Source organism: Rhinolophus ferrumequinum, chromosome 23 (genome assembly GCF_004115265.2).
Source record: "Rhinolophus ferrumequinum isolate MPI-CBG mRhiFer1 chromosome 23, mRhiFer1_v1.p, whole genome shotgun sequence".
NCBI classification, from domain to species: Eukaryota; Metazoa; Chordata; class Mammalia; order Chiroptera; family Rhinolophidae; genus Rhinolophus; species Rhinolophus ferrumequinum.
The window spans coordinates 151114-161921 of NC_046306.1; the positions used below are offsets into that span (position 1 = coordinate 151114).

Genomic DNA, 10808 nt, shown 5'->3' on the forward strand with positions numbered 1-10808 from the left:
GATCACACTGGTCCTCTGCTCAAAGCCCTCCCAAGTCACCAAGTCTCCTCCAGAGAAAAAAGCCAGACCCTCCAGGCCCCACACAGCCCCTTGCCTGTGCCCTGTGCACTCCGTGCTCATCCCACAGACCCACACTTGCCTGCCCTGGGGCCCTTGCACGTGCTGGTCCCTCTTATGTAAAACACTCTTCCCCATCTCTCCCCTCGTGTCTTTCACGTGTTTCCTTCAAGGATTGCCTCAAGTGTAACCTCATGAAAGGCAGTCACTGAGCACCCCGACAGAACCCCTCTCTGCAGGTACCGGGCAGCACCATCCCCCACAGAACGTACCACGGCCTGGCGTCCTACATTCGGCCTTGTTGGTAGAGTCCTGGATTGTCTCTGTCTACCGGGACTGAGCTCCCCATCGCAGGGACTTGGGTCTGACTTGTTTGCTGCCCAACCCCATCTCCTAGGACAGGCCCTGGTGCAAAGCAGGTGCTCAGCAACACACAGAGGCATGAAGGAATGACTCCTGCCCTGAGTAAGAGGGGTGATGGTCCCCAAGAACACAGCCCTGCCCCCCAGCTCACTGGAGAGCCCCAGCTGGTTGGCCCATCACAGCCACTTGTTACCTAAGCTAGGGCAGCAGCAGAAAAGAAACACACAGCTGCAGTGCCCACCTGGTGGCTTGCTTCTCCTTTCGGTGATTCAGGGCAGCTGAGGATCCCCAGAGCCTGGCAGGAGAGTGAGGGGCCAGGCTATCCCAGGACAGGGTGGTCAGGATGGGCACCGCACTCCCAGGGGCCCAATACCCAAGTGTGCCAACACATGGCCCCCCACGCAGGGCACCCCAAGAGCCACTAAGGGGGACCAGGGCACAACTCCTGTAGGACAAGACACCCCAGACCCAGGCCCAGGGCACTGAGATCTGAAGAAAGACAGCCATACCAGCAGCTGCCTCGTGTCCAGATTGGGTGGCATGGGGCAGGAACGCAGGACGACTGGACAGACAGAGTGTCTGGCGCCTGCTCAGCCCGGCGGGCCCTGGGCTGGCTCCCTCCTCGCAGCTGCAGCCTTCCTTCCTGAGCTGGTGTTTCCTGGCTCCGCCCTGCTGTTGCCATGGAAACCTAGAGCAGCCTGGTTCCCATGGAGCCCCCGCTGAGCAGGGAGCAGGGCCCACACAGCTTGCAGCAACACCCCAGGACACACACGGCCACACAAGGCCCCCAAGAGCTCACACAGCACAATACTCCCAACACTTGGAACACCCACAAGAGTCACTCCTACCACATGCGACCTAACCCCCGCTGTCCAAGCTTCTCTGCCACCCTAGTCACTCATGGGCCTCTTCACACCCCTGCTTGCAATGCTCCCCCACCCACTCAGCCCTGCTGGCCCAAGGGGCATACCTGACGCCATGCACAATCCGTTAGATGAGCAACAGCCCCCACGCTCCCCACACACCTGTTTCGCCTGCTCCAAAGGCTTCAGACCCTCAGCCAACCCAACCCCCACAGCACTCTGACACCCAGCCCCACAGCACCCAGCTCTGCCTGCAATTCTAGGCCCACATGGCTGGTGAATCACACACCACCCCAAACCCACTCACTCTGGCCCACAGGAGAGAGGCTGTGTGCACAACGGGCCCAGCACCCTAGGACTGAGAGCAGGAAGGATGGGGTGGGGCAAGCACACTGTCCCCAGGCATGAGCTCCAGTGTCCACCTGAACCACACCTGTCACTGGGCAAGAGACACACATGTACTCACGTGTGCCCATGTGAATGGAGGCCACCTGGTAGCCTTCCCAGAAGCTCCAACTCCAAGACAGAGATTGAAGTCAGCCCTGCACCTCATATCCCCCTGCCCCAGCCCCCCAGGGAGGCCTCATGAGAAGGCGGGCCAGGCCTGCTGCCCTGGTCTCAAGGACTGGGCAGCCTGGATCCAAAACTGAGGTCTCAGGGGACCAGAGAGTCCCCTCCACCTGGACCGATGTCCAATGGGGACCCCACCTCCACCCTGCAGGAACAGGAGGGTCCAGCCCTGAGGGACTCAGTAATTGGTCCCAGCCTCTGCTCCTGCAACAGCTGGGCTGGGTGGGTGGGAGCCTGTGAGGTCTGTGCCCCGGGCAGCGCCTGGGAGGTCTGCCACCCCCGGAGCCCAGCCAAGCCCCCACCCAGAGCCACTGAGGGGGATTACCCAGCATCCTTTGCGGGCTTCACCCAGAGGCTGGGATTCCAGTCCAGGATGAGAGAGGGAGTGGGCGGAGGGCAGAGAGAGCAGTGTCCCCTCGACACCCAAGACAGCCCCACACTTGCAGGCAAAGCTTGCCCTTCACTCCACCTTTCTGTCTGGGAGTTGGGGCTACAGACAGGGCTTCCCAAAGGGTTGGCGACAGCCAACCCAGGCCTGGCCAGCCTGAGGTGGGTTCTGGAGGCATAGAATGTCCCCAGACTCATGAAATCACCCGCACTTTGGATGGAAGCTGGGGTCACAGCTTGGTGGCCAGAGAAGTCTTGGGGACCCCCTCCCTTGGTGGGCGTTGAGGGCCAGGACTTCCCTGAGCAGGACCCCCATTCTAGGTCCTGTGGGACCCCATCTCCTCACTGCTGAGTCCAGCCTGTCCGGCTCCCAAGGCCCTGGGCAGTACCCAACACCAGAGCCCACATCACCCCCAAGCCCAGGCAGACAGACACACAGACCACACACCTCCGAGCGCATGTCTGATGCCCCTCCCCCCAGCAAGCCCGCCACACCCACACCAGCCCTAGGACAGCCCTGAAGAGTCCCTCAGCCACCCCCACCACAGTCACCACCAACATTATTTTCCCATCTGGACAGTGGGCCGGAGTGACCCTCCACCCCCCTACCAGGCAGCACACAGGGGTGGGCAGCTGACCCCGAAGAAGTAGGGGACACCCGGGGGCTCCCCTCTGCTCTACCCAGCCCCATCCCACAGGACATGCGAGCCAGACACCTGAGTTGAACAGTTTGACAAAGAGGGAGGGTCACTGGCTGGTTCCAAGAGAGGCGGCTATGGGGGGGGGGGGGGCAGTGGGGTGGTGAGGTAATGCCGGATGCTGCCTGCCACTGCTTTTGGAGCAGTTTTGACAATTCTGGCCTGTCAGGGGCTGCAGAGGGCCAGGCAGGGCTCCTGGGGGAGCTGAAAATCCATCCCAGTGTGTGTGGGGTCACTGCAGTGGAGGACACTGTACCTCCTTCCTGAGCCTCAGTGACCATCATCCCAGACCAGCTGCTGGCCAGGCTAAGCCAGGCCCCTGGTGACTGCAGACCACACCCAGAAGGCTGCACCTCTGCCAGGTGCGGACCCCTGGACCCACCCCTCAACCTGGAGTCTTCTTCCCACATCTACCCCTGCCCCCCACAGGCGGGCTGGGGCCACCCACTCACACTGTTCCAAGGGGAGCGGGTACCACTGGGAGTGGCCTGTGCCCTGCATTCCTGCCTGCCTCCCAGGAAAAGCGTCTTCTTCCCCTGGGTCCAGAGAACACCCAGCCCCTTACTTCAGCCTGGGCTCAAGACCCTACATGACAGAACCTGATGTGGAGGCTTCACACCAAACAGCCCTCAGGTCAGGGGCCTGTGGGGGTTCTGGCCTCTCCCCAGGGCAGGAGAGCCCCTGGGGGAAGCTGTAGGACCCACACCCCAAAGGGACAGAGCACTGTGAGCACAGACCCAGGGTCACTGACAACTGTGGTCACACACCATGAAGCTCCTAACACTGAGGGTTGGGGCTCCTGGCGTGGTAAGGGGGTGCTGCAGAGCTTCTGGGCCACAAATGGGTGTGCAGGCGGGGAGTGGGGAAACTGCCCTGGGGGAGACCCCTCAGACTCTCAGCGTTGAGCCCAGTCCCCTCCTGCTGGGGTGGGGTGGGGACTAGGAAGAGGCTAGAAGATCTGGAAACCCTCCCAGATCTGAAGGCCCCTGGGGTGGGGGGTGCGCCCCTCCCTCCCCACCTGCCCCAACCCTGGGTCCAGCCTCACTCACTCCTGCTGCACTGGGGTCTGGGCTGGGCAGGGTAAGCAGCTATGAATGGTCCGAGACCCCCACCCCCCTCCCAAGAGACCCTGGGCAGGGGGAAGGGGCCGGAGCTCTGCGCTTTCTCGATGCTCCTCCACTTCGGGTCCCCCTTTCCCCGGGTTTGTCCTGTTCTGAGGTGGTTTGGGAGTGGGTGAGGGGACACGAAAACCATCTTCTCCTATAACCCCATGGACAGGCTTAGGCAGGGCTCGGCGCCCCCAGTGCTCCAATTTCAACACGCGTGTGAAAGGTTGCGGGGTATGATGCCCCTCCCCCAAGATGCAGGGCTCTTGTCCTGAGGTGCTCCTTACCTTTGAGCTACAGTTGTGGAAGGACCTACGGGGCTGTTGGGAAGTCAGCCTTCCAAGAACATGGTGTTAAAACACGGCCCCCTCCTCCCACTGTAATTTCGGGGGGAGAGCGCAGCTACCCGCCCCCAATTACCGCCCAAGGGGCTGACTCCGTGGGTGGGGGCAGCCGCTCATCTCTGAAAGTCTGACAGCCCCGTGAGGACGCCCCCTTCCAAGCTCCAGCCACATCAGTGGCCCTTTCACATTCGGGGGGTCTCTCCTTCAGAGAGGGTGCGGGGGTCGCTGCGCGGAGGAGGCCAGGCGGAGAAGAAAGGAAGCCCCCGGGGAGGGGGCGGCCCCGGCCCGCCCCGGCCCGCCCGCCCCGCCGCCTATTGGCCCCGCGCCGCTATATCTGGGCGCCCACCCGGCGCGAGGCCACCGCCATCCGAACCGTGTCCGCGCCGCCGTGCACCCGCCCGTCCCGGTTCCGAAGTGCCCACCGCCCGCCCTCCGCGCTCCCGCGCTTCGTTCCGCCAGGCCGCGCCCAGCTGGAATGCAGAGATCGCCGCCCGGCTACGGCGCACAGGACGACCCGCCAGCCCGCCGCGACTGTGCGTGGGTCCCGGGCCCCGGGGCCGCCGCTGAGCTGCGCGGCCTCCCCGCGGTCCCCGCGGTCCCCGCAGCGCCCGCCTCGCCGTCCAGCCCGCCGCGCAGCCCGCCGCGCAGCCCCGAGCCGGGGCGCTATGGCCCCAGCCCAGCGGGCCGCGGGGAGCGCCAGGCGGCCGACGAGTCGCGCGTCCGGCGGCCCATGAATGCCTTCATGGTGTGGGCGAAGGACGAGCGCAAGCGGCTGGCGCAGCAGAACCCCGACCTGCACAACGCGGTGCTCAGCAAGATGCTGGGTGAGTGGCGCGGGGGCGGGCGGGGGGACCTCGCCCGGGGCGGGTCCGGGAGGGGGCCGCGCCGCTCCCGCGCGACGGCAGCCCGCTGACCCGCGCCCGCGGCCCGCAGGCAAGGCGTGGAAGGAGCTGAGCACCGCGGAGAAGAGGCCCTTCGTGGAGGAGGCGGAGAGGCTGCGCGTGCAGCACCTGCGCGACCACCCCAATTACAAGTACCGCCCGCGCCGCAAGAAGCAGGCGCGCAAGGCCCGGCGGCTGGAGCCCGGCCTGCTGCTCCAAGGCTTGGCGCCCCCGCCGCCCGAGCCTTTCCCTGCGGCGCCCGGCCCTGCCCGTGCCTTCCGCGAGCTGCCCACGCTGGGCGCGGAGTTTGACGGCCTGGGGCTGCCCACGCCCGAGCGCTCGCCGCTGGACGGCCTGGAACCCGGCGAGGCTGCCTTCTTCCCGCCGCCCGCGGCGCCCGAGGACTGCGCGCTGCGGCCCTTCCGCGCGCCCTATGCCGCCGCCGAGTTGCCCCGAGACCCCGGAGGCTGCTACGGAGCACCCTTGGCCGAGGCCCTCAGGACCGCGCCTGCCCCCGCCGCGCCGCTCTCCGGCCTCTACTACAGTGCCCTGGGCGCGCCCGGCCCGGGCCCGTATCCCGGCCCGCTGTCGCCGCCGCCCGAGGCCCCGCCGCTGGAGGGCGCCGAGCCGCTGGGGCCCGCCGCCGACTTCTGGGCCGATGTGGACCTCACGGAGTTCGACCAGTACCTCAACTGCGGTCGGACTCGGCCCGACGCCGCCGGGCTTCCGTACCACGTGGCGCTGGCCAAGCTGGGCCCGCGCGCCATGTCCTGCCCGGAGGAGAGCAGCCTGATCGCCGCGCTGTCCGACGCCAGCAGCGCTGTGTACTACAGCGCGTGCATCTCCGGTTAGGCCGCCGCGCCGTCCGCCCGCGCTTCGCAGCCGCATCGCTGTGCCTCGCTGCTCTGTCGCTGTCTCAAGTGTATGTTGCGGCCCCTTGTAACAGTCCGGTAGGAACCTCGACGCTCACGCTCGGCCCCCGGCCCGCGGGCTCCCTGCAAGGGTGGTCCCCACGCGTCCCGGGCTTTTCCGGGAAGCCCAGGCCTGGGACCTGTTCGCGAGCCTGCCAGGGCTACATTTTTGAAGCGCCTAATCGTAACCCTGCTCCTGCAGTGCACTTCCTAGAAGCAGGCTGTATTTTTTACTTTGCCTTTTTTATATACATAATACAACATATTTAATTTTTAATTAAACTTGCAAACATTTTCTTCCAAGGGATTTCAGTGATCAAAAGCATCAATGTAGCAAGGGCTTTTTAAACATGAGGAATAACAATGTCTCTTTACTGTAAAGGAGAACCCTGGAGTCCGGTCCCCCTGGGCCAGGCCAGGCCCCAATAAAGCACCTCACCCTTTCCTCTGAAAACCCGCGTCGTCTATGGTTGTTGGGGGACGAAGGTGCAGTTCCCCCAAGTGCCCTAGGCGTGTTCTTCCCCCCACGTCTCCCCAAGAGAGCCTGACCACCAGCTGGGACCCCACAGACCTGATTCTCCGTCTTTCAGGGACACTCCCCCACACAGCTGGCCCTCCCGTCCCCCCCACTTTAACTCAAGCCTACACTGAGCCATGCCCTCACCAAGGTTTCATCAAACTCATCTCTTTAAAATTTTCTTCAGGCCCAGGGACTACCCCAACAGCACCCCTCTCCAAAGGGAGCTGCAGGGTTGGCACCTAGATGCAGACATGGCATCCCAAGGGCCCTGTCTGTCATTCTCAACCCAGTGTCCCCAGAGAGGGCAGCACCATGACACACCCATGCTGCTCCCCAGGGTGACCTGTCCAGTAGCAGGTACATTTGTCACTGGGGGGGGCTCTGAGCCACCAATGCTCATGCATGTGGAAAAGGGCACATCGCCCATGAGTGTGCAAGCCACACCCAGCATCACAGCTCACCAACTCCCGCTCTGGGTCTGCTTCTGCTAGGGGGACAGGTGACCCACCACTGGAGCCCTGTGTCAGCGGGGCACCCTGCTGTGGGGGAGCCTCAATACAGACAGCAACCCACAGCCACAGGAGTCCCGGAGTTCTGCCCCAGGTATGGGCAGCCCTGCCCGCACCCACCCCTGGCCAGAGCAGAGGGAAGGGAGGCCCAGCACAGCCTCTGTTCTGACTAGAGCCATGCAAACAGCCCACCCTGCCTGGGCCCAGGCATTGTCCCACCAGTGCCCCTGCCCCAGAGACAACCATGGACACACAGAGAGAGGTGCCAGGCAAGCAGAGAAGGCTGTCTGTCTGTCTCTCCTGTTTTCTGGGGCAATACCCTCACATCCTACATTCTGGGTCCCTCACCCCACCCTCATCCCCCCAAGGCCCATGTGATGGGATTGCAAGGATGCCTTGGGATGGTGCCCCCCTTTTTCCTGACCAGGTGGCCGCAGAGCAGCTGGCTCCCAAGAAGCCACGACCCCAGTACTGGGTGGGAGGCCAGTGGGTGCCCGATTTGTAGGAGGCACCATGCCAGGGACAGGGGGTTGGGGTGGGGGTTGGGCACCAGAACCAGAATCAGGAGGAGGACACGAAAGGGCCTGCCATCCAGGGCAGCTGTTTCCAATAGTGACTCCTCGGCAGAGGCGCTGGGCGTGGGGGTAGGGTCCTCAGAGGACCCTTTGCCAGTGCCCTGCCTGAGGGGCTCCCCAAGGGGGCTGGCTCTGTCCTCGCTGGATCACGGCCCCAGGGCCTGGGTGGCTCCAGCCGCAGGTCAGACTTCCCACCCCTCCCCCTCCTGGCTCCACCCACCTGCTTCCCCAAGGGTGGGAGAAGGGAAGTCCCCACCCCCAGCTCCCGCTGAGTCAGGGCAGCCAGGAAGACCCAGGCTGCCTAGCTCCTGGCGGGAAGTTGTAGCAGCCATCTCTGGCACGAGCCGCTGCTCCCACGCCCGGGACCAAGCCTGGCCCTGGACTGACCTGGGTGGAGGTGTTGAACCGTCCCCAGCAGGCAGCCCAGGGGAGGAGGTCAGGGAGGTGTGGGGCAGGGAGCGGGTGAGGTGCACCCCTCTCCCCAACAGACACGGTCATCATCTCAGGCAGCCTCGGAAACAGCACAAACAGCACACGCCACCCCAAAGGCACACGAGGACCAACACTGCTCACACACCCAACCCCAACTCGGCCATGCTGGGTGGGCAAGGAGGCACGCACTCACCCTGGACACTCCAGGCAATCCAACCGCTTAGCTCATAGTCCACAAAATCCACATACTTGCTAAGTGGGCAAGTAAGTGTTTCCGTATTCACAGGGCTGTACAACCATCCTGCCGTCTCCTTTTCCTGCTTTCCCATCACCTCACAAAGCAACCGTGCCCGTCAGCACGCACTCCCGCTCTTCCTCCTTCCAGCCCGAGAAACACTGACCTGTTTTCTGTCTGTGGATTTGTCTATTCTGGCTGCTTCCTCTAAACGGCATCACGCAATAAGCGGCCTTTTGTGTCTCGCTTTGTCCCCTGACAGCGTGCTGTGGAGGATGGTCCACGCTGCAGTGATATTAGCACTACGCTTGTTCCTTCCTCAGGCTGGATAACACTGTCCATTGTATGGATGGACCACATTTCACTGAGAGGCTGTTTCCATGTTTTGGCTGCCAGGAATAACGCCGCTGTGAACATTTGTGCACAGCACTTTTCGTGGATATGTGTTTCTTAGAGTTACATATATTTGTATTTATTTTTTAAAACTTTTAATTAGTGTTTTTCCAGGACCCATTAGCTCCAAGTCAAGTAGTTGTCTCAATCTAGTTGTGGAGGGCGCAGCTCACAGAGGCCCAGCAACCTTGTTTAGAGCACAGAGCTCTAAACAACTGAGCTAACCGGCTGCCTCTAAATTTGCATTTCTAATGACCAAGTCTGAGCAGATAGGTTTTAAGTACCTTAAGTCCACAGGCTAGAGCAGCTGCCCCCAAACGGGAGGTCGGGGGTGTCCAGAGCTGCTGACCTCCAGTCCCAACAGCCCCCCAATACCAAGCCTCAATCCTCCACCCAGCCCACGCCCCACTCCTGCCCCAGGCTGGGGAGGGGCTCCAAGGACCAGACTGCAATCCAGTCCACGGAGGGTTTCCGCCAAGAGCGTGGGCGTTGCTGGCCCAGGACTGGAGAGGAGGAAGTGTGGGAGCCAAGGTTCCTTCAGCCCACAGCCCACCCCGCTCCACCTTCGCAAACACCCAACGTCCCAGCGAGCGGAGCGGGCAGTGCGGCCGGCCTAGTGCTGTGAGAGCCTTGATCTCCACGTTGTCGCCCACGACCCCGCGCCATCCCCACGACCCCGCCCGCCCGCTCGAGGAAACAGGAAGGGGCGCGCGGCGACGGCGCTGGGAGGAAGCGCAGGAAGCGGCGGCGGGTGCGGAGCTTATCTGGGGCCGCAGCCGGACCCCTGGCCTCACGCCCTGCGCAGGCCGGGCAGGGGACGCGGGGGACGCGGGGGGCGGCGGCAGCGACGGCAGGACAGGGCCTGGTCACCTGGCGGGGAGCCCTGGCGCTTCACCCCCAAGCCACACTGTCACAACTGCGCTATGGAGGGAGGCGCCAAAGCCCGCGCGACAGGGCTTCGCTGAGCCAGGCTGCGCCCCTCTACCGACGTGAGCAGGGAGCCTGCCAAGACACCAACCATTGGTGACTCCAGGGTCCAACCCCAGGACAGCCCACGACACACGCTACCCTGCCCCCCACCCTGTGCTGACCGCCCCATTTACCCCCAAACAAGGACTGCTTCCCCCAGCAGGTGCGGGCTCCTTGCTGGTTCTTGGGGGCGGGGGTAAATCTGGGAGGTAGGCTGGTTGTTTGTTTCTATGTTACAAAGCTGAGGCTCTTCCTAGGGAGGGGCCAGGATGGGGGCTGTCTCTGCCCCCCCCCCAGGGTCCCGCAGGGCACTGGCAGGGACAATGGGCTTCAACACCTGGCACACAACCCCCCCGACCCCCCCCGCCCCCAAGTATTTGCTTTGCTTCCTGGAGTAGGGATCCCTGAGTGTTTCCGTGCCGACCACAGCTGGAGCAAGCAGTCTCCTTGCACACCTGCAGGGATTGGGGGCCCCCGCGTTGAGGCTCACTCTCCAGGGCCAAGAGCCGGGCAAGGCCAGCGCCCCCTTCAGGTCTGGGCACAGGTGTTTCCTCCTGGGCCTCCCAGGTCCCCCTCCCCCTAGTGCTGCCCGGGGCCTTCTCCGCTCAGCACCAGATGGGCCTGGCTCACTCACGTCCTGTCCCCAGCCTGGCTCCCTTAACACCGGAGCTGTGTCTCCAAGGGCCTGGGCTGGCCGACCTTCATCTTTCCCACCACCTCCCCTTGCTCAGTGGGCTGGCTGGGGTGGTGGCCAGTGGGGGCAGCATGGGGGAGCAGTGCTGGAGCCCATGAGAGCACCCCGGGCAGGTCACAGGCAGGCTGCAGCCTCAGAAGGGCCAGCGCGCTGTCTGGCACGGAGACCCCCATGGCCTTTGGCAGCATGGGAAGGGGCAGAGGTGGGAGGTGGGGCTGGGAGAGAGACGCCTGTGGGCGGGGGTGGGCACACACAGTGGCAAAGTCACAATTAACTTTTTGGTTTTCCGAATCCAGAGACT

General features: G+C 63.7%; 1 protein-coding gene across 1 annotated transcript; it reads left to right on the forward strand.

Moving 5' to 3' along the window:
• The first annotated feature begins 4737 nt into the window (after positions 1 to 4737).
• Positions 4738 to 6620, forward strand: SOX18 (SRY-box transcription factor 18). The gene is made up of 2 exons (XM_033095212.1): positions 4738 to 5212; positions 5322 to 6620. The coding sequence occupies exons 1-2, from the start codon at positions 4864 to 4866 to the stop codon at positions 6119 to 6121; spliced, it is 1149 nt and encodes a 382-aa protein (XP_032951103.1). The 5' UTR covers positions 4738 to 4863; the 3' UTR covers positions 6122 to 6620.
• The last annotated feature ends 4188 nt before the right edge of the window (positions 6621 to 10808 follow it).

Excerpts from the sequence above, each read along its gene's own strand:
- SOX18 (XM_033095212.1), top strand. The coding sequence starts at position 4,864 with ATGCAGAGATCGCCGCCCGGCTACGGCGCACAGGACGACCCGCCAGCC. Across the intron at positions 5,213-5,321 it reads GGTGCTCAGCAAGATGCTGG|GCAAGGCGTGGAAGGAGCTG; the intron begins GTGAGTGGCGCG and ends CGCGGCCCGCAG.